At 37.8% G+C, this 19,998-nt stretch overlaps 1 protein-coding gene across 1 annotated transcript in view; it reads left to right on the top strand.

Moving 5' to 3' along the window:
- Nucleotides 1–19,998, top strand: part of SLX4IP (SLX4 interacting protein) — a 92,687-nt gene that overhangs the window by 59,889 nt on the left and 12,800 nt on the right. Inside the window, exons 6-7 of the mRNA XM_088134559.1 lie at nucleotides 6,775–6,849; nucleotides 13,631–13,719. Of these exons, the coding sequence (XP_087990685.1) occupies nucleotides 6,775–6,849; nucleotides 13,631–13,719 (164 nt within the window). The remainder of the gene's footprint in view (nucleotides 1–6,774; nucleotides 6,850–13,630; nucleotides 13,720–19,998) is intronic.

Raw genomic sequence — 19,998 nt, 5'->3', positions numbered from 1 at the left:
GTATTCTTCTAAGAAAACTAAGTGAATATTCACAACCAGGACAGTAGAAACATGATACTGAAAGATGGCAGCCTAGATTGGAAGCTAGAAGAATTGCTAAAGGCAGGTACAAGTAGCACTGGAGCTTACAATGTGGCTAGAGTGAACAAAAGAGTGTCCACTTGCTGATGCAGAAGCAAAAGCAAAACTTGATGCTGCAAAGATATCTATGTAATTAATGCATGGAATGTCAGAACCATAAACCAAGATATACTTAATGTTATCAGAACATAAATGTCCAGACTGAAATTGATATTCTGGGAATCAGTGAACTGCAGTGGAGTGAAATTCACATCAGAGGAGTATCAGATTGTATAGTGGACAAGAAAATCACAGAAGGAATGGAGTGGCAATAATTTTTAATAAAATGGTATCAAAGTCAGGCCTGGAACATGACCCCCAAAATGAAAGAATTATTTCACTTTGAATCCAAGGCAAGCAATCAGTATTATGAAAATCCAAGTCTGTGTTCCAACAACAGATGTGGAGGAAGCAGAGGTTGACCAGTTCTGCGGTGATTTATAATACCTTGTAAATGCAACCCCCAACAAGACATCTTACCAGTTATGGGAGACTAGAATGCTGCAGTTGGAAATAAATAATGGGATAATGTGGATAAAATGAAGCAGGAGACAGATAGTTTTACTAAGAAAGGTCATTGATTGTAACACATTCTTCCAACAACCTAAAAGATGATTCTACAAATGGATATCACCTGAAAGAACAACAGCAAAGTCAACTAGACCATATCCTGAAAGCAAAGATGGAGAAGGTCTGTTTGGTAATAAAAGAAAGATAGGCTTCTGACTGCAGCTTACAAACTCCTTGCAAAATTACAACTAAAGAACATGAATAGAATCATCAAACCAACCTGATACGATTTCAGCAATATTCCATGTGATTATGCAGTCAAGAAAAGAATAGATTTAATGGATTAGACTTGATAAAGTGCTTCAAGAACTCTGACACCGTTAAAGAGGAAGTCATCAAAAATATCCAAAAATGTAAAAAGCAAAAGAAAGTGAAATGGCTGTCTGCTGATATGTTTAAATAGCCAAAGAAAAGGGGAAAACAAAAAGTAATATAGACAGAAGAAAATTTGCCCAACTAAATCCTGACTTCCAGAGAAGAACAAGCAGGAGTCATATCTAAATAAGCAATGCAAAGGAACTGAGATAACAGGCAGATGGGAAGGACACCAGATTTGTTTTAGAAGACTACAGAAATCAGGGGAAACCTGTATTCAACCATAAAACAATAGAACAATAGAAGAGAAAGATAGTAAAGGTCTATGTTTATTGGAGAAAGAAGAGATGGTCAACAGTTCACCCCAGGAAAGTGAAGAAAGGGCTGCTCTAACATTTCTCTGAGGCTTAGCCTTTGCCTCTTCTGCCTGCCCTCAGGGCCCACAGAGTTCGGAGGGAGTGGCTGCCTCTGCCAAATTGCTTCATGCTATTAGCAGTGTCTTCATATTAAGAAGGATATTAGTGCTCTATAATAATAATTTCATAGGGATAAAATGTCTAAATATTTTACAACTTAATAATTTTAAACTCAGCTGACTGAATTTACTGGTGAATGCCATGCCCTGAAGCTTCTCTGTTTCTTCTTATTCTCCCTAAACCTGTTCTTGTTTAATAGATTTTTGTTATCTGTGTTTCTCTCTCTATGTTTCCAGTTAAAGATGAACTGATGATGGGCAACACATGGGAGGAGGAATCCTCTGATAAAGTTGGCTTAAGAGTTTCTGTAATCAAGGGTTCCCCAACCTGGTGTCCTCCAGATATCCTGTACTACAACTCGCATACTTAATAAGGTCATTGACCTTGCTGGCTGGGGATGATGAGGGCACCAGATTGAGGAACACTTGTCTGAGCTATCCTACAGGCAATGTTTACCATTCAGAAGCTATTCTTCATGATAATAAACTTCACTCTCTTTTTGTTATATATGGCACAATTCTAAATGGGATTCTTTGAGTGTTTGGTAAGTTCTGGAATTTTTACAAGGGCTAGCAGACTAAATTTAGATGAAAGCTCTTTTCTGTAGCTTCAAGCTTGGTGTTGAAATATTGAGTGAAAAAAAGATAATTAGGGGATTAAATGTAATTTAAAGCATGAAAATGTAGACTATTGACTAGCAACACTAAAATATTAATGCTTGTGTGGCCTATATATTTTATGGTTTAAAGAGTGAGAGAGATTAGACAGTCACATAAATCACTGAGTTCTTTCAATATATTTTCTTTAAAAAAAACTTTTATTGAGAGCTTTTCAATCCCTGCAGCACATAAAAAGAATAAATTTCAAATAATAATGGAGCAAAGAATAGAGTGTGCAGAATCTGAAATAGCTGGATTGTAAGGAGGAAAAGGTTCATTGTTTTGGAAAAGATCATGGAAAGAAATAATGATCTGAAACGGGAGTGTCAGGTACAAAAACATTTTGAGATCACTATGGGCCTCCTTAGGCCTGCCTTGTGGTTTTGGAGAAGACTTTGCTGAACTCAAAACAGAATGATTCAGGTGCCAGATTTTGCTGGGAAGTGAACACCTGCCAGGCTACTCCAGATAACTCAGCAGCTGAAAGGCATTTTCCCAGGCTCCCAGGTGAATGGTCTTTAATAGCTGTGGGAGACAGCTTTCTGTTGTTATACGCTATACCACAGACTCTTACTGGCAATCTCACAGATGATCGAGTCATCCTGATATTACTTCAGCAAACATGTGTTGCTAGGAAGCTTTAGGGAGAAGGTTGCTCATCAGGGTGGGCAGACTTCAGAAACTGCTTTAAACAATTAGGACTTAAGAGGGCCACCAGCTAGAGCTGGTGAGATGCACATTTAGTACTGAATTTCTGGTCCAGGAATTTATTAAGTGCCAGAACTGAATGGAGTTTTGGTACAAAAACTGTTGCTGACTATTTGCCTCTATCCCTTGACTGGAATCCGAAGCATTCAGAAATCTTTTTTAAAATTATTTAATTTTATTTGAACATTGGATGATCAAACATTGGAAATTTTAAAAACCCAAGAACTACACAGATAATTTTTTTAAAAATCCTTGAGTGATCATCCAGCAATCAACCAGTAGAATTAGAACTACTTTTCTATCCATCCATCCATACTATCTTTTTCATAGTAAAACAGTACCACTTACAACCTTAATCTGAATCACATTATAATGGTTATGCCCTATTTTTAAAAAGCTCTTGTTGACTTTAAATTTTTAATAAAAAGTTGCTATTGAATGCCTATCTTTTTGAGCCTAATTTTCTTAATTTTGATAAAATACCATAGTTTAAAATGGTGAAGGAGGTTTCATAGGTGGCTGCTGCTGCTTTTGTGGTAATTCTGCATTACCAACTTTGGTCTGATAAAAGCTAATGTGGAGTAGGGGAAGTTGTTGAAGGGTTGCACTTGGATGGGGGAAATCCCAGTTCCAGTCCCTGTTTGACCATGGAGATGATTGCGGGCCAGTTACTCTGATCTTAGTCTACCTCAGAATGATGACTGCGTGGATAAAATTGTGCCACCTAAAGCACCTGGGAAAAAAATAGGATATGCATGCAGTAATAAAAATAAGAATAAATTGGCAAGTCATGGTTGCATTTCTAAAGTCTTGAGGATCTCTCAATATTAAGTTCTTTGTTGTAATTTGAACTGTTGTGGCAGGCAAGGTTGAATCAACATTATGGATTAAGCAACTCTGGTGGGACCCTTATTATTCCAGTTCCAGCACTGAAATTTTACATAGATTTTGCATATGTGTATGTATACAGTTTAAGGAAACAAATTACACTTTGTTAAGCCAAGGCTCACTTTTTCATTGAAACGATTGATGATTGAATGTAGTAGTTTATGCTGCAATAAATCAGATGTCCAAAGACACTTGATTTTATTTGCTGTTAATACAGGTAGTCCTTGTTTATCAACTGCCTCAGTTAATGATTGTTCGCAGTTACGACAATGATGAAAAAGTAACTTTGTAATTAGTCCTTGCATTTATGATCTTTGCAGGTCTGTTTACAAAGGAATGCTGAAGTAAGATCATAAAATCATGATGTTGCAACCGATGGACCACCTCGGTTAACAACAAAGTGGCTGGTCCCAATTGTGGTTGCTAAACAAGGACTACTTGTTCAGCTCTTCCTCTAGAACTGGAATTTTTGTCATTGTCAATCTGTCTTTGGGTCTTTCCAGTTACAGCACAAAACACACTAAAGACATAAAGTGAGGCTGTTGATCAGCACTGTCTAATTTTCTAATTTAACCACAGGGATGTGATCAGGCTGATGAAGGCCTTTGTCTGCAGTTGTCATTCCTGAGGCTTTTTTCCAAATGAAATTTATATCATCTGAATGAATTCCAACTCTCATTCCATCACCAACTCCAGGGAATAGATTATCTACTTTCCTCTCAAGTCCACATATTAATATGAGGAGTTGGTTTTAGTAGAAGCTATCCACATTTCTGTGGGTATTTTTAACCCTTCTAAAATAACAATGGAATCTTCAATCTTTCACATGATTTCACTAAAAATGTTTTCAGTGACAGAAATTTACATGATCCTCTGAGCTATGCCAATCACAACAGAAGATATGTAAAAAATAATATCACATAGGGTTAGGGAAAATATATTTATTTATGATTTAAACCTATGAGATCATTACTATGCTTCTTTTGGGCACATAGCTGTGTATATCACAAACTACATTTTCATATTAATGGAGTCATTCCTTCCATAATATGAATGACCAGGAACACTTTAGTTCAAATGTGCTTGGGAAAAGCCATTGCAATTATATTTCAAAATTTGGGGACGTACAAATGTTTGCTTGTTCTTCTTCCTGCAAATATTATACTACTCCTGTGGAAGAAGACCTATAAGTCTTTATGGGTGGAGATTTTCTTTCATTCCAGTTAAGAAACTAAACTGATTTTTCTTCCCCCTCCACGTTTTTTCCCTTTGCATTTAATCATCTTACCTGATGAAGGACTATTGGAAATTCAAAACTTCCAGCTCTTTTTTAAACTTTCCACTGGCCTCATGAAGGTATTAACTTTATGAACCTGGTTTGTAATGATGTGGCCTTTATGATCTTGGCTTTTTCTGTCAGTTGTGCTGTTCCATAATTTGAAATATGCAGGAGCACAGCATACCAGAGCTGATAGCCAGGAAAACAATAGGCATAAAATCAAAGGTTTTCTGGAGACAGAGTTTTGTTAGGCAAGTAACTTAAATAGTAATGTAATGGGAATTATCTGAGTCAGGAGAAGGAGGGAAATTACTGTTTGGTATTGACATGAGAAGAAAGGAATTGCCATGAGAATTGGAAAGCTGTGTTGGGGAGAAAGTTAGTGAGAATTCTCCTTTCATCCTTCATATTTGTCCAAACCAGGGCATGGATGCATCGATATTTAAGAGACATTTTTCAGCTCCAGTAAGACTTTACCAGATCTAGCCTTCTGGGACTGGATTTGTAGAACAGAGCAAAGCTACAGTTCCAAGTCAGGCTGTGTTTGATTATTATAGCAAGGCCATGGAGTTAAGGTTTCTTTTAGAATAAAGGATTCAGAAATTCCATAGCCATGTATGGAGTCTATAAACAGTATTTTGATCATTTCAGGATTCCAGTAGGAAATCTTAAAGTGCATTTCATCCTAGCTTGATTCTTTCCAGACTAGCTGGACTTGTCCAAAGAAAATGTGGCCTTTTCAAAAGAGTGGCGGAAGAGTGCTTTTCACAGGAAAACAATGGAATTAAATGCTGAAGAGCGTAGCATATCTTTAATTGAATTATTCCTGGCACTTATGTGCATCAAATCTTAAGATTCCTCTAGGCAGAACATCAGAAGGGCAAAAAAATGTTGATCATTGCATTTCTATTATTTCAGTGCGATACAGAATAAAGTGCAGTGTCACCTTTCAACGGCGTAATGTGATCAAGTATTTTAAAAACTGACTTTTTTGCAGAGATGGCCCAGGTGCTTTGGTATGGCTTATAAAAAGAAGCAAATTAATAACTGCATAATAGTAATTTTAGACGCTCATGAAAAACATAAAAATACACCAAAGAAACATGACATTTTATTCATAGATTTAACTGTTGGTTAAAAAAAAAAATCATTAATATAGAGGCAGCCATGGGAAGGCATTCTTTTTTGCAATATTTGTCTGAACTGAATTCTCAAAGGGGCTGATTTTTTTTTTAAATGGCAACAATGAGCATGTTTGGAAATGGTTTAACACAATTTTATATTACTGTGTTTTCATGGAAATGGCCTCCAAAGTTTTTGTCCCATCCCCCTTTTTCCTTTTAAAGAATGTGTTAACTCCATGTATTTTAAGTTTATCTAAAAGAGGATTCATATACAAATTATTTTTGACAGGAAATGGTTTGCTACATTGCTTAGAGATGGATTGCACCAAGAATTGTACACTTGTGAAATGCGAAAGAATGGCATTTGGCAGGGCTGGGGTTGAGTCGTGTCAGACATGGATGAAAGAATGTAGTTTATAACTGGTTCTCAAGCCTGGGTTGGAACGTTTAAACATACAATTTAATTTGGATTTTGTGGCTAGAGTTAAGGTAAGTAGGCACATAGCTGTCATATTTTTAAAAATATACTTAGTGAATTTTAATTGTCTGTGTTTTTGTATATGGATTTTAATCCAGATACATACTTGATAAACCTGTGTTGCTTGTATGAAAACTGCCCTGCTCTTATGTTGCAGCGGACGAGTTTCACGTTTCAGCTTATTTCGTCAAAAGATGGGCTAATCTGCGATGTATTGGACAACAGTACAGTGGTAAGCTAGCTATGCCTTCCTTCCTATTTTGGAGAAGCAAGATGAAAGCTACAGTTTGTGTACACTTGAACCAATGGGATTCTTCAACAAACTATATGTGATGCAGAAAGATTTCTTTTCCTCTCTTTCCCCTGCTTGAATCTATAACTGCTGACGATTTCCTGGATGGCATAGCTAGATGGAACTGGATGTGAGAGTGTTTACATGTTTTGTCTCTTACAAACAAGTTGAAAGGTACTTACACTGCCAGTTTTTCCTGGCAGCAGAGTTGAAAGGAAGCATCTTCTAGCTTTTGCTACCAGTTTTTCGACTTACAGCCACCAGGAAGGTACATCCTCTAACCTATGACAAACGGGGAGACCAGCCTGATCCATCCATAGTTCAGGAACAGGACAACCAAGAGAGTTGTTTCTCTTTGTATCAGAAAGAACAATGAGGTTCACCTCAGTTCTCCTAACTGGCCACAGACTTCCAGGTTGAAACACTTCATCTCTCAAGCAGGCACTTTAGATCATGTCAGCTGACTTGACAATCATTTATTCTAATCACAGATATAGTACTCCAAATAAATATTTCATGTTGTATGGATGTGTATGCTGGTTGGTGGATGGGCTTTTTGGTGGACAGCAGTAAGTATGTCGCCCATATGTTTATGTTCTGTATCAGAGGTGATAGATTCTGGTTGCTGGATAGATTCTTTGCAGCTCTTTGATGTGTACTGAGGACCTGATCCCAAGAGATGGTCTACACTCGAAGAAAAATATTTGCTTCCATTTTCTGAATAAGCAAAATGTTTGATTGGGAAGTTTGATTACTTTCTTGATTGGGGCAAATGTTTGTGTTGTGATTTTGCTGCGGCTGTTTTGTTGCATGCTATTTACTAACTAATTAGTTTTTGAAAGAGTAATTAGCCAGGGCAACAATTGCTAGACTCAGCATTTTATTGAGTCTCTGAATTCTGAATCAGTAGAGGTTGCCCTGTGAATCAGGCATATTGTCACAGGGTGGTACAAATATCTGCCAGAGCCAGCTTTTGTTCATCCTGCTTTTAAGTGATGTCATTGAACATGATCTCTTTTCATGTTTTTGCAACCCGAGGAACTCTAGAAGAGTATGACATCAAATCTTAAGCTGCCAAAAATAACAAAACACTTGGAGCAGTTAATCATTTGGCTGAAAACTTGCTTGAATCCCATTAAATATTGTAATGTTACAATATTTGCAAACATTTGTTAAGTATATTGGGCATGTAAATTTCTACTTTGATAGTACCTTAAATCAGGCCTATTCTGCACCATTGCCTTTAATCTTATTGTTTAGGGATGAGAATATCTTGGGAATCATATACTCCATATTTTTGTTTCATTTGAGTTGCCATTCTATGCATCCTGCCATCATCTGCCTTAACTGTTCCCTTTAGGGCCTACCCTTAAGCAAATAGTGGAGACCATTTTTATGTATGTGGCTTTTCTTTAAAGTGGATTTAAATTCTTCTGCTGTTTTAAATCTTGCTGTAATCTGTGGTGGTTTTACAGTGAGATTTTATCATGTGTTGTTTTTATAATAATTTTATTAAAGTTTACAGTTACAAAGTTAAAAAAACTAGTACAAACTTAAAAAGTATAAAAGAGTGAAAAGATAGAAAGTGCAGAAAAAAATAGAAAAGAAAGAAAAAAATAAGAATGTAGTAAAGAAAAAGAAAAGAAATATATAAAGAAATTACTTCCCCCTTCATCACAACAAGTACAAACAATTTCAGTAACTTACCACCTTCTCTGAAAATACAACAAAATATCTCTTCTTCCCATATTTCATCTCTTATCTGTAAACAAATTCTTAAAGCCTCGCCATTTGGTCCTGGTCAGCAAAAGTCCATTAAGGGTTACCAGAAATAACAACATACAGTGGTACCTCGGGTTAGGAACGCCTCTGTTAACAAACTTTTCGGGTTACGACCAACTCCGGCCGCAAAAATTTACCTCGGTTTGCGAACTCCGCCTCAGGATACGAACAGGATACGCAGCCATTTTCCCTCCTGTGACACATGGTCCGCGGCCATTTTCCGCCCCTGACACGTGGTCCGCGGCCATTTTTCCGCCCCTGACATGTGGTCCGCGGCCATTTTTCCGCCCCGACATGTGGTCCGCGGCCATTTTTCCGCCCCGACACGTGGTCCGCGGCCATTTTTCCGCCCCTGACATGTGGTCCGCGGCCATTTTCCACCCCTGACACGTGGTCCGCGGCCATTTTCCACCCCTGACACGTGGTCCGCGGCCATTTTTCCGCCCCTGACATGTGGTCTGTGGCCATTTTTCCGCCCCTGACGCGTGGTCGTAGGGAGGGGGACTCTCCCTCCAAGCAATAGCAATAATTACCGTGGCGTTGCCCTTGTCAGCCAGCAGGATGATGATGTTGGGGTCCGAATTGAGGGTTTCTATGGCATTTCTCTCTTTCATTCGGACCCCAACATCATCATCCTGCCAGCTGACAAGGGCAACGCCACGGTAATTATGAAAACAGATGAATACAAAGACAAAGTTAGAGAACTACTAGACCCCACCACATACAGAAAACTAAAACGAGATCTGACCAGCAAAATCATGAAACAAACCAATACCCTGACAAGGAGCTCCTCCCTTCATCCCAACGTACTTCAACGCATATGCAAGACAGAAGCCCTTACACCCAGACTATATGGACTCCCCAAAATCCACAAAGACTCGATGCCACTCAGACCCATCGTAAGCTCCATTGGCTCCCCAACATATGAATTATCCAAACATCTGGCCACCCTTCTACAGATCTACGTTGGACAGACTCCAGCCCACATCAGAGACTCAGGACATTTCATCAACAAAATCAGCACCCTGAAACTCAACTCCACGGACAAACTGGTCAGCTTTGACGTGGTCTCCCTGTTCACCAAGGTACCAGTGAGGGACACCCTGGCACTCATCAAACAGATCTTCCCAGAAGACATCACAGCTTTATTTCAGCACTGCCTAACAACCAGTTACTTCCTATGGGATAATGAGTACTACGAACAGATGGACGGTGTCGCCATGGGAAGCCCCCTGAGCCCAGTCGTAGCAAATTTCTACATGGAACATTTTGAAAAACGGGCTTTAGAAACCGCACCCGTTACCCCAACAGTCTGGTTCTGATTTGTGGATGACACCTTCGCAATTTGGAGTCAGGATGAAGAAGACCTAGAGAAGTTCCTGAACCACCTAAACAGCGTCCACCCCAATATACAATTCACCATGGAAAAAGAAGTGGACGGCCAACTTCCATTTCTAGACACGTTGGTCATACGCAAACCAGACCTCAAATTAGGACACAAAGTCTACAGAAAACCCACCCACACAGACCGGTACCTACACAAAAACTCCAACCACCACCCACGTCAGAAAAGAGGCATTATCAAAACCCTCATGGATTGTGCCAATCGGATCTGTGAAACCCAATTCCTAAACTCTGAACTTAACCACCTTAATTGGGTCCTACAAGCAAATGGCTACTCCAAGAATGAAATAAAAAGAGCCATCAAACCAAGAAAACAACATGCGACTGAAGAAGAAAAACAGCCACCCACCAACAAAGTATTTCTGCCCTACATCAAAGGGGTCACAGACTGCATGGGAAAACTGATGGAAAAACACAATTTCCAAACAATCTTCAGACCCACCAGAAAAGTACAAGAAGTGCTAAAATCAGCAAAAGACAAAAGGGATCCCCTCACCGCCGCAGGAGTATACCGCATACCATGCAGTTGCGGGCAAGTATACATCGGGACCACAAAATGCAGCATCCATACCAGGATAAAAGAACATTGCAGACTACAGCAACCAGAAAAATCTGCAGTAGCTGAACATGCTCTCAAGCACACTGGACACAAAATCCTATTTGAAAACACAGAGATACTGGACAACACCAACAGCCACTATACCAGGCTATACCGGGAAGCCATTGAGATTCACAAACACCAGCATAGTTTCAATAAAAAAGAGGAGAGTCTAAAAATCAACAAAACCTGGCTACCAATCCTGAAAAATACAGCCTGCAAAAGGTCAACGAACTCAGTTCAACCACCAGGACGTGTGAACAGTTCACACAATGAACTTGCTAATCACCCCCAGCAGCCCCTCGTTAACAATTAAATAGAAGAAAAAACCCTGCCTAATCCCCAGGAAGATACACACAGATTCTGACACCAAAACAAGCAGCCACTCAGTAACCCAACCCCCCCAATCTCCCCTCCCCCCCCCCCGATCTCTATAAATACCCACAAAAGGGTCACATCACCCTGGGCACAGAGAGAACTGCTCCTGTCTGTGCTCCTACACTCTGAAGATGCCGGTCACAGGTGCTGGCGAAACGTTAGGAAACAAAACTTCCAGAACACAGCCACACAGCTCGGAAGACCCACACCAGCCATCGTATGCCGGCCATGAAAGCCTTCGACAATACAATACTCCAGAACTTGATTTTTTTTCACTTTCTCTTTGTCTCTTCTCAGAAAATATGTCTCTTCTGTAAATCCAAAATAAGAAAGTTATCCAAGTCACTCTTCTGGTTTGTTATTTGTATATCCTTTTAATTATTGAGACTTCAGCCGGTTTCATTTGTATATCCAATGTAACGTCTTTTCCCATATTCTTGTAACCTGGCATTTTTAAATCCACATTCAAATCAGTCTCAGTCTTGTCCAGTAACACTTGTTCCTCTTCTATAAACTCTTTTAAAACCAGTTTGTCTGTGATAGCAGACATTCTTAAGATTAACTTCTGAGTCCATTGTTCACAAATATTCTACAGTTCATCCAAATTTAAAGTATTTTGCTCAATTCTGTATTAGTGAGTCGAATTTGAGTGTTTTCCTTTAATTATAATCTTTAATTCTTTCTGGTTCCCTCTAGCGTCCAACCTTCAGTCCCATCTTAACATGTTTTTTTCCCATAAACAGCAGCATTTTCCCACTGGAAGTTTTCTTATAATCAATTTCAAAATCATTTAAATTCCTCTGGTCCCTTAATCCGTTTATAACTTTCTAAAATCAAGATTCTAATCACGCTTTTGCTGTTTATTCCCTCTCCCAATTTTTTTTTTAATCCTTAATCTTATACTTAACATTTCTTTCTCCAAGGATTGAAAGAGACTCATTCAGTGAATGTTGTAAAACATGTTGATCTGAAAGTTCTTAGTAGCTGAAAAGCAATTAAAAGGCAATTCCAAAAGTGATTAAGAAATGAGGCTTGGCTGAGTTTTTTGTCCATATAGGCTACATTATGACTGTGAGTTTAGATGGAATCCCTTGACTCTCAGCCACTCCACTCATAAGCTGACCATCAAAACCTCAGTTCCTGCAGTCTACTCGCAAGGAGCAGCTGTCAGGAGTGCATGTGGGCAATCTCACAATCTCTCCTTTTTCTGGAGAGATTTCAGCAGCCAGAACTTGCCTTCTGGTCACTGATCTCTGCTGCAGCACTGTCCCCACTCCTTTGAGGATGTCCAGTTTGCCATGTCCTCACCAGAAGTTTATTTTATCATGTTTTGAATTATACTAGTATAAGAAGCGATTTTTTTTTCAAAATCCAGAATAATAATACAATGATCTCATTAGTTGGCCTACTACCATTTTGTATAAGTCACAAGGGAAACCTCTACAAGCTTCAGTATAGGATTTCAGAATACAGATTTCACCTTTGGTATTTTTTGTCATGATTGTGGCTGGGGGAAGCCTTGGAGCTAACTACTTTTTGTGTTGTTGTTAATATTATTAAGAGTGGGCATTTATTACAGTCATACTATCGCTTGCATTTAGTTTGCTCATTAAAGTCTAGTTCTAATGACGTATGTTAAAGTATAGTTTACAATTCCCATCTGCCCCAATCTTTGCATACTGAAAGACCCACCATGCCTAACACTTAAATCCTCTCCTGTATAGTATTGTTGGTACACCACCCAGGGCCACTAACAGTGAAAATCAATAAATACCACAAAGGAATAAAAATAAATAAAATTAAACATAGGCAGATTACATACATACATACATACATACATACATACATACATACATGCGTATCTGTTCAATTGTGTCTGATTCTCGGAGACTGCCTGGAAAAGTCCCTGCAGTTTTCTTGGCAAGGTTTTTCAAGAAGTGGTTTGCCATTGCTTCCTTCACAGGGTTGAGAGGAAGTGACTGGCCCAAGGTCACCCAGCTGGTTTTGTGCCTAGGTGGGACCAGAACTCACAGTCTCCCAGTTTCTAGCCTGATGCCTTAACCACTACACCAAGATGTCTTTCAACCTTATATTTACCATAAAAATAAAATTATAGGAATATATGAGATCGTGGGATCAGTCACTTGGCTTCTTTTTTTGTACCTGGCCCTGCCATCATAGGAGTAGGTGGGATGGTTGCTATCAACGATCAAACCTGCAGAAAGATTGACAGAAAAAACTATTTTTAAAATATCTGGAAAAAAATCCATGTAGGATAGCACTGGAATAGGGGAAAAACAGCTAAGTTCTTTTGCATATTCCAGTGGCAAAATCTTGGGGCCTCCCCCCCCCCCCAAAAAAATTTAGTTCTTGACTTTAGTAACTTTCGCTTGTCAAAGAAAAGTAAGAAAAGAGAGTATGGAAGTCAATTGACAAAAAAAAGGGGGGGGTAGCGTGTTTAAAAACCTAAAGGATCAGGTGATATAGAAAGTGGTTCTGAAATTGTCATTATGTTAAAAAGCATCCAAAGATGTAAATTTTTTTTCCTTACTTATACAGAATTGCGTGTATTTCCGGATCGTTTTGTGATTTATGTCTCAAGACTTGAACCCAATCCATCTTCTTGGGTCAGTGAAAGTGTGGCACTGGTATGTATGAAAAATATTAGCAAATAGCGTATTTTACAGCATCCTGGTTAGAAACGTGGGTGGTTTCATATTAGCTTTTGCCATTCATGGGTTCTTGGCATGTGGTTGGGATGGAAAATTTTACATAAATACTTGGGCCAAGAGATTTAAAAGTTGGATACAAAAAATTGAACTCTGAATTCACAAGCTTCGCACCCAAAGAAGAAAGAAAATGAGAGTTTCTGGCAAGTAGTTGTTAATGGAATCAAATTTTTCCTTAAAGGTGCAGAATGACGAGCACCATACAGAGGTATTTTGAGTGTGGATTATGTAAATGAATAGCGGAAGCTGTTGACATCCATATAAAATTAAATATTTTTCATCTGTTTTTACTCAAATTTATATGGAAGCATTAATTGGGAACATTCTTCTGCTGTATTTCATTTTTAATATTATTATGATTAGATTTGCTAGGGTTGGACACATGAGTTAGACCGCAACTGTCCCACTCTTAAAGATACTAACAGTGCAATAATTAGTCTATATACTATCTGACATCTCTTTTAATAAATCAAACTCTGGATTCATTAAATAGTCACTTGGCCTGTTGTCACATAGTAACTGTTGGCACTTTAACCAAACATAGTGGAAATTGAGGATATTTCAGATCTAGTTTTATTTGTGTTATTAAAACTCAAGAGTGGCAGCCATTTTAGAGCCCTTAGGAGGAAAAAATGATTTCTTGTCATTTTCTTGGCAACAACACAGATGTGATTTGCCATTGTCTTCCACCAAGGTGTTGCTTCAAGCTTTCCAATCCAACTTTTACTCCTGGGATTTCCCAGTAGTCTCTCCTCCAAGCAATAGCCAAGCCCATTTCTGTGTAGCTTTTTTCAAGATCAGCCAAGGTCAATAGAAGTTGCCAATTTAGGAATAATTAATCTCAGAAAACAGCTTTGCGTTGATGCTGTAATTCCTATGCTTTTCTCCATGGAATCTGAAGACTGGGCTGTGCTGCCATATCCACATGGATTAATAGAGGAGCTCATTAAATTAGAACGTCATAGACCACAAGATTTATAAGTATTGAAAGGGCATTTGGGCACTTCCTAGGAGTGCCTTCAGATTCCCTGTTGCCCAGTGATTGGCTTAATTTCAGGGCGCTCAAAAGTATCAGGATCATATTCATAGGTCTTCTAGATCTGTTTGAGCTGTAGGCTGATCAATGAAACAGAAGCTTAGCTTTGTTGGAGAGTATGAGGACGTTCTTCTGTTTACCTCTTGAAGGCTGTGGCTGAAGAAACAGCATACAACTTGTTCCTTTCTCTTTGCTTGTGTCTGATTTTCTGCCCACCATGAGGACTATAGCTCTCACTTTTTACCTTTTTCTGACACTGAAGATCAAAAAAAAAAAAAGTGCAAAAGCTGGTCTTCTGCTCAATATTAAAAGCCAAAACCCCCAAAACAAAGATTATGTCAAGAGGTAGTGCCAGCCCAATGCAAGCAGACTGAGAAGTAGTTGAAGTAGCAAAGATTTTATCTTCATAGGCTAAAACTTCCCAGGGATAATGACCATGGACATGAAATACATGTCTGTTAATTGGGAGAAAGACATGACAAATCTGTCCAAAACATTAAGAGCAGAAACATCATGTTGACAACAAAGGTGTTGTCAGGGCTTTGGTTTTCCCATTTATAACTTCTGGCTATGAAAGCTGAGTCATCAGAAAGGCAGGCTGAACAAAACAGAAGGATGTCTTTGAATTGTAATGCTAGGGAAAATTGTTGAGAATATCCTGGACCACAAGAACAAATGATTCAATACTTGATGAAAGTAAACCAGACTTTTCACTGGAAGCACTAATAATGAAGCTAAAGCTTAGGTATTTTGGACATACATTGTGAAGGAAATAGTCATTGGAGGAGACCATGATGCTTGGAAAAATCAAAGGCAAGCAAAGAAGAGGTCAACAGAAGACAAGGTGGCTAGATAGGATCACTGAAGATACAAGCACAAGCTGTAAGAAATGCTTGTATCTACCAAAGAAGTGATTACTGGCAGAAAATCTTGACAAACCATTGGTTCACCGTTGAAGCAGTTAAATGACTGAACAACACTGAACCCAATCTGTTTGCTTAGAGGTTTGAAGTAAAAAGATGGTTTTTTTATTTTACATTTTAGAATTTGTTTCTTCAGTGTAGTATTCATGGCGTACTTTTTTGCAACATGTTATTGTTAATAACTCTGCTGACTATGTGATATTCTAGAAGAATCTGAGAATATCACTTTTCCTTTGAATGAATATACTAACTAGAATGCTTTTTGAGGAAGCATACAGATATGGAAAAAACACAGCGTTCAGAAGCCTTGAATCTTTTCTGCCCCAACAAAAATTTTGGTTATCAGCTACCACTGTACCTAGTTACCTATCAGTTAGCCATTGTGCATTGGTACAAGCCACAGTATTTCCTTTGTAGAGCATAGCTTATGTATTCTTTATATTTGAAATATATTTGCTTTTTTCCACCCTTAAATTGACAGCTTTAAAAAAATCACTGACAACACAGTTTTAGTAAAGCTATTTGAGCCGCCCAGAGTCACCACTGGGGGAGATGGCGGCATACAAATTTAATAAAAATAATAATAAAATAAATATCTGGATTTCTTTTAGAAAAATCTTTTCAAGTGCTGTCATTGAAAGTTGATAGGACCACCTATATCACTGAAGATACTGTGGTCTAGGCTTTTTTTTTAAAAGGAAACTGGCTTAATCTCAGGTAAAGATGATATCTTATGTTATCAACCGGTATTTTAGAATTACTGAGTCAAGGTCAGTGTAGAGCAAGCAAAGACAAGAAAGAAAGAACAACAGCCTAGGAAATGCTGCATTTATAGGAAGAAATGTCTTTTTTATAGGGGATATGAAGATTACAGCTGGCATGCTTGGTAAAGCAAGTAGCCAGTGATAAAGACAGCAGGGAATATATTGTATGGTAGTTGAGAGAAGATGGCATAATCCATAGCTAGGTAATACTTTTAGTAGAAACCAACAAAAATACTGTACAAAAGTATTTAAGCATTTTGAGTTCTTCAAAAGATGTAGTGGAACACATTATTGATCAAGTGAACATGGGGTGCTAACTGGAGTTTGCTTGGGGGGTTAGGTAAGGATTTTAAGAGGAATTTCCTAGCAAATTTTCCCTCTAAGTCAAGTGTTTGTACTTGGCTAACAGAATTCCCAAACAGAAATAAAAATCCTCCTACTGATGGTATCCTAAGAAACAAGAGTGAACACGATTGGACAGGAATCTTCAGTTGTGACCTGCAATGCTTTTCCACAAGATCTTGGCTTATGTCTGTAATTTGTAACATGAAAGTTTGAAGAAAGAATCAAAGAATAGAGCAGTGAATGGCCATATAAGGTGATGGGAAAGAACAATTTCTCAGTTCAAATTTTTTTAGCAGAAACTAGTGGAAGTAACTGCATAAGAAGGACAGTCAGATGGAAGAACAAGCTCAGTGGATGAGAATAACAGTTGAAAGCAAGACACATAGTTGATATTCTACACTACTGGAACTCAGAACATTTTGGGCCCTTGCAGTTGAATCAGATTAGCATTCAGCAAAAATAAGAGAGATACTATAGAATGGAAGACAGACTGATGATCTAACAGGTACAGAGGATGCAACTGTGCCCTCTAAGAAGGCAAAGAGAAGAGTCATGGTAGTTGATGATTCAGCTACTAACAGTATAAAATAAATTTATAATAAATATAAAGGATTCAACAAGTCCATTGAGAATGATCTCTTCCTTATATATGTGGGGACAAATGATAATTTAAAGAACAGCTACAACCATATCACCACCTATTTTGAACATCTTAGAAGAAAGTTCAAGCTTCTTTAGCTTTGTTCAAATAAAAGGGATTTTTGGAAATTATCTTTAAGAAATCTTGGAGAACTAGTGAAGTGCCAGGTGATTGGAGGAGAACAAATGTTTTCCTGTTTTCCAAAAGGAAAAAAAAGGACAATTCAGCAAGCTACAGACTCAGTCTGAGAGAGATACCTAGATAGATTTTAGAGCAGATGCTAAAGAAATCAAATTGTAAGGACTTTGATAAAAATGTGGCAGTTACTAGAAGTTAGCATAGATCTATCAGGAATGAATCTTGCCACGCTAATCTTATCTCATTTTTTTTTAATTAGGCAACTTAATAGATTATGGAAATGCCATAGGAATAATATGTCTTGATTTCAGCAAATCATTTCACAAAATATAACATGCTGATTAACAAGTTAATTCATTATGGGCTTGATGGCATAATGAAGTAAGTGCATGAAGTAGGTGCTTGATGGCATAACTTGTACTCAAAAATTGTTTATGAATGATTCCTCATCAAATTAGAGAAAGGATTAATTCTGAGTCCGTTGCCCTTCAGTATTTTTATTAATAATTTTGGATGCAGGGATGAAGAGAATACTGTACTTACCAAATTGGCAGATAACACAAAATTGGTGGGATCTCTTAATATTCAAGACAGAAAAATAACTCGAAATCCAACATATTTCAAACAGTAATAGTCCTCAGAGGTGCTAGAAATGCAAAGAATAAAAAAAATTAAAATATTTGTACAAGATTAACTCCTAAAATATATAAACAAAACTGGAGATGCTCAATGTATTAAAAACTAGCACTTATGACAGCCTTATTATTTCTAAGACCAGAGAGAGATTGGAAGTTATCTATTTTTCATATCTTTTTTTTCTTTAGTTTACCTCACTTTTTCTTTTCCTTTTCTTTATATTTTGTATTTCAAATTTTCCTTTTCATTTCTAACTTTTAAATATGTATCTTTAAAATCTCAATAAAATATTATATAAAAAAAAAACTGGAGATGCTCATAGTTTTTGCAACCAAGCAGTGGAAGGACAAGCGAATTATTTATCATTTTTGGATCCCAATGCATTCTCTTAATAATTAAATACTAAGGAACACAAATAAGAAACAGTATTACCTCATAAAAATAGCAACAAAACAAACCTTCAAACCCTGAAAAAAGAACAACTCCCCAAAGGCTCATTATCAAAGCATAAATAAGTAGCTCAGAACTAAGACACTGCTGACAAAAGAGACAACTCTCAATTACATAATTATTATCAAATTTTAAAGTCTGAATAAGTTTATTGAGATTTATTTATTTATCCATCCATCCATCCATCCATCCATCCATCCATCCATCCATCCATCCCCGCCCATCTCCCCCCAATGGGGACTCTGGGCAGCTCACAACATATATAATATATATGTCTTGTTAAAATCCAAGTAATCTTTTGAATGGCAATCTGTGCCAAATAGAGCTCACAGGGATTGGGTAGCACACAGGCAAAGAGGCAGTGGGGGGAAGAACACTTAGCGCAGTGTGTGAACCCCAGCCAATATGACTTTGTAACAAACCATAGTTTAAAAAAGACTGACTTCCTACAGTTTGTGAAGTATACTGACATTTCAGTGCATATACATTTGCTGCTTATGCTGCCATAGAAAGCATTTGAGAGGAGAAACAGTAGGAAGAACGCTTCATGATTTCTTTACCAGGTGCCTGCTCTCCAACTTTATGAAACTGTAGGAGAAAAATTGGAGGAAATTAGCTGGTGGTGGGTTGAGAATTAGCAGGTTGAGGAAATCTTGAATGTTTTTCTCTCGTTTACCAGTTCTCCTCTGCAAATGCTCTGACATATTAATGTTGCAATGCAAATAGAGAGCTGCGTTGTATATAATTGTTTTGCCCTGTGCTGGTATTTATTTGAGAGTTGCAGCTCATGAGAGTTGTTTCATGAGCCAAAAAGAAGCTTTGAGTATAGGAATTTCATGCTGATTTCGCCTTGTAGTTCCTTAAAACAAACACTTTAAAAACATTTTTAAATTACTAAATCAGATATAAGGGTTTCTCTTCATGTTTACTTAATCATGCCTTGTGTGCTTGCAAGAAGACTTCTAGACCCATAAGAAAGTGATTATGTGTTGATCTGGGGGAGGGGGGCATGTCATCAAAATAAAATTGCCCTTTTTTTAAAGAGATCTTTATTCCTTTTGGTGTTATCAATAAGTAAGATATTTTTTCTCTGAAAGTATTCATTCTGAATTCACTGTTTATAGTTATGTGACTTCAGAAGCAATCAGTTGCAAATCATGCTTCAATTAACATCTTCCCTTAAGAGGAATATTATCAAATGTGCATTGCAGGTTTTTTTTCAGTGTAATTGCAGTATTTGTTTGCATATAAGCTTCTATTTCTGTA

Source organism: Python bivittatus, unplaced genomic scaffold (genome assembly GCF_059951505.1).
Source record: "Python bivittatus isolate LINGU-HERP-01145 unplaced genomic scaffold, Pbiv_v1 ctg000020_np1212, whole genome shotgun sequence".
NCBI classification, from domain to species: domain Eukaryota; kingdom Metazoa; phylum Chordata; class Lepidosauria; order Squamata; family Pythonidae; genus Python; species Python bivittatus.
This window is presented reverse-complemented; position numbering and strand designations above follow the sequence as displayed.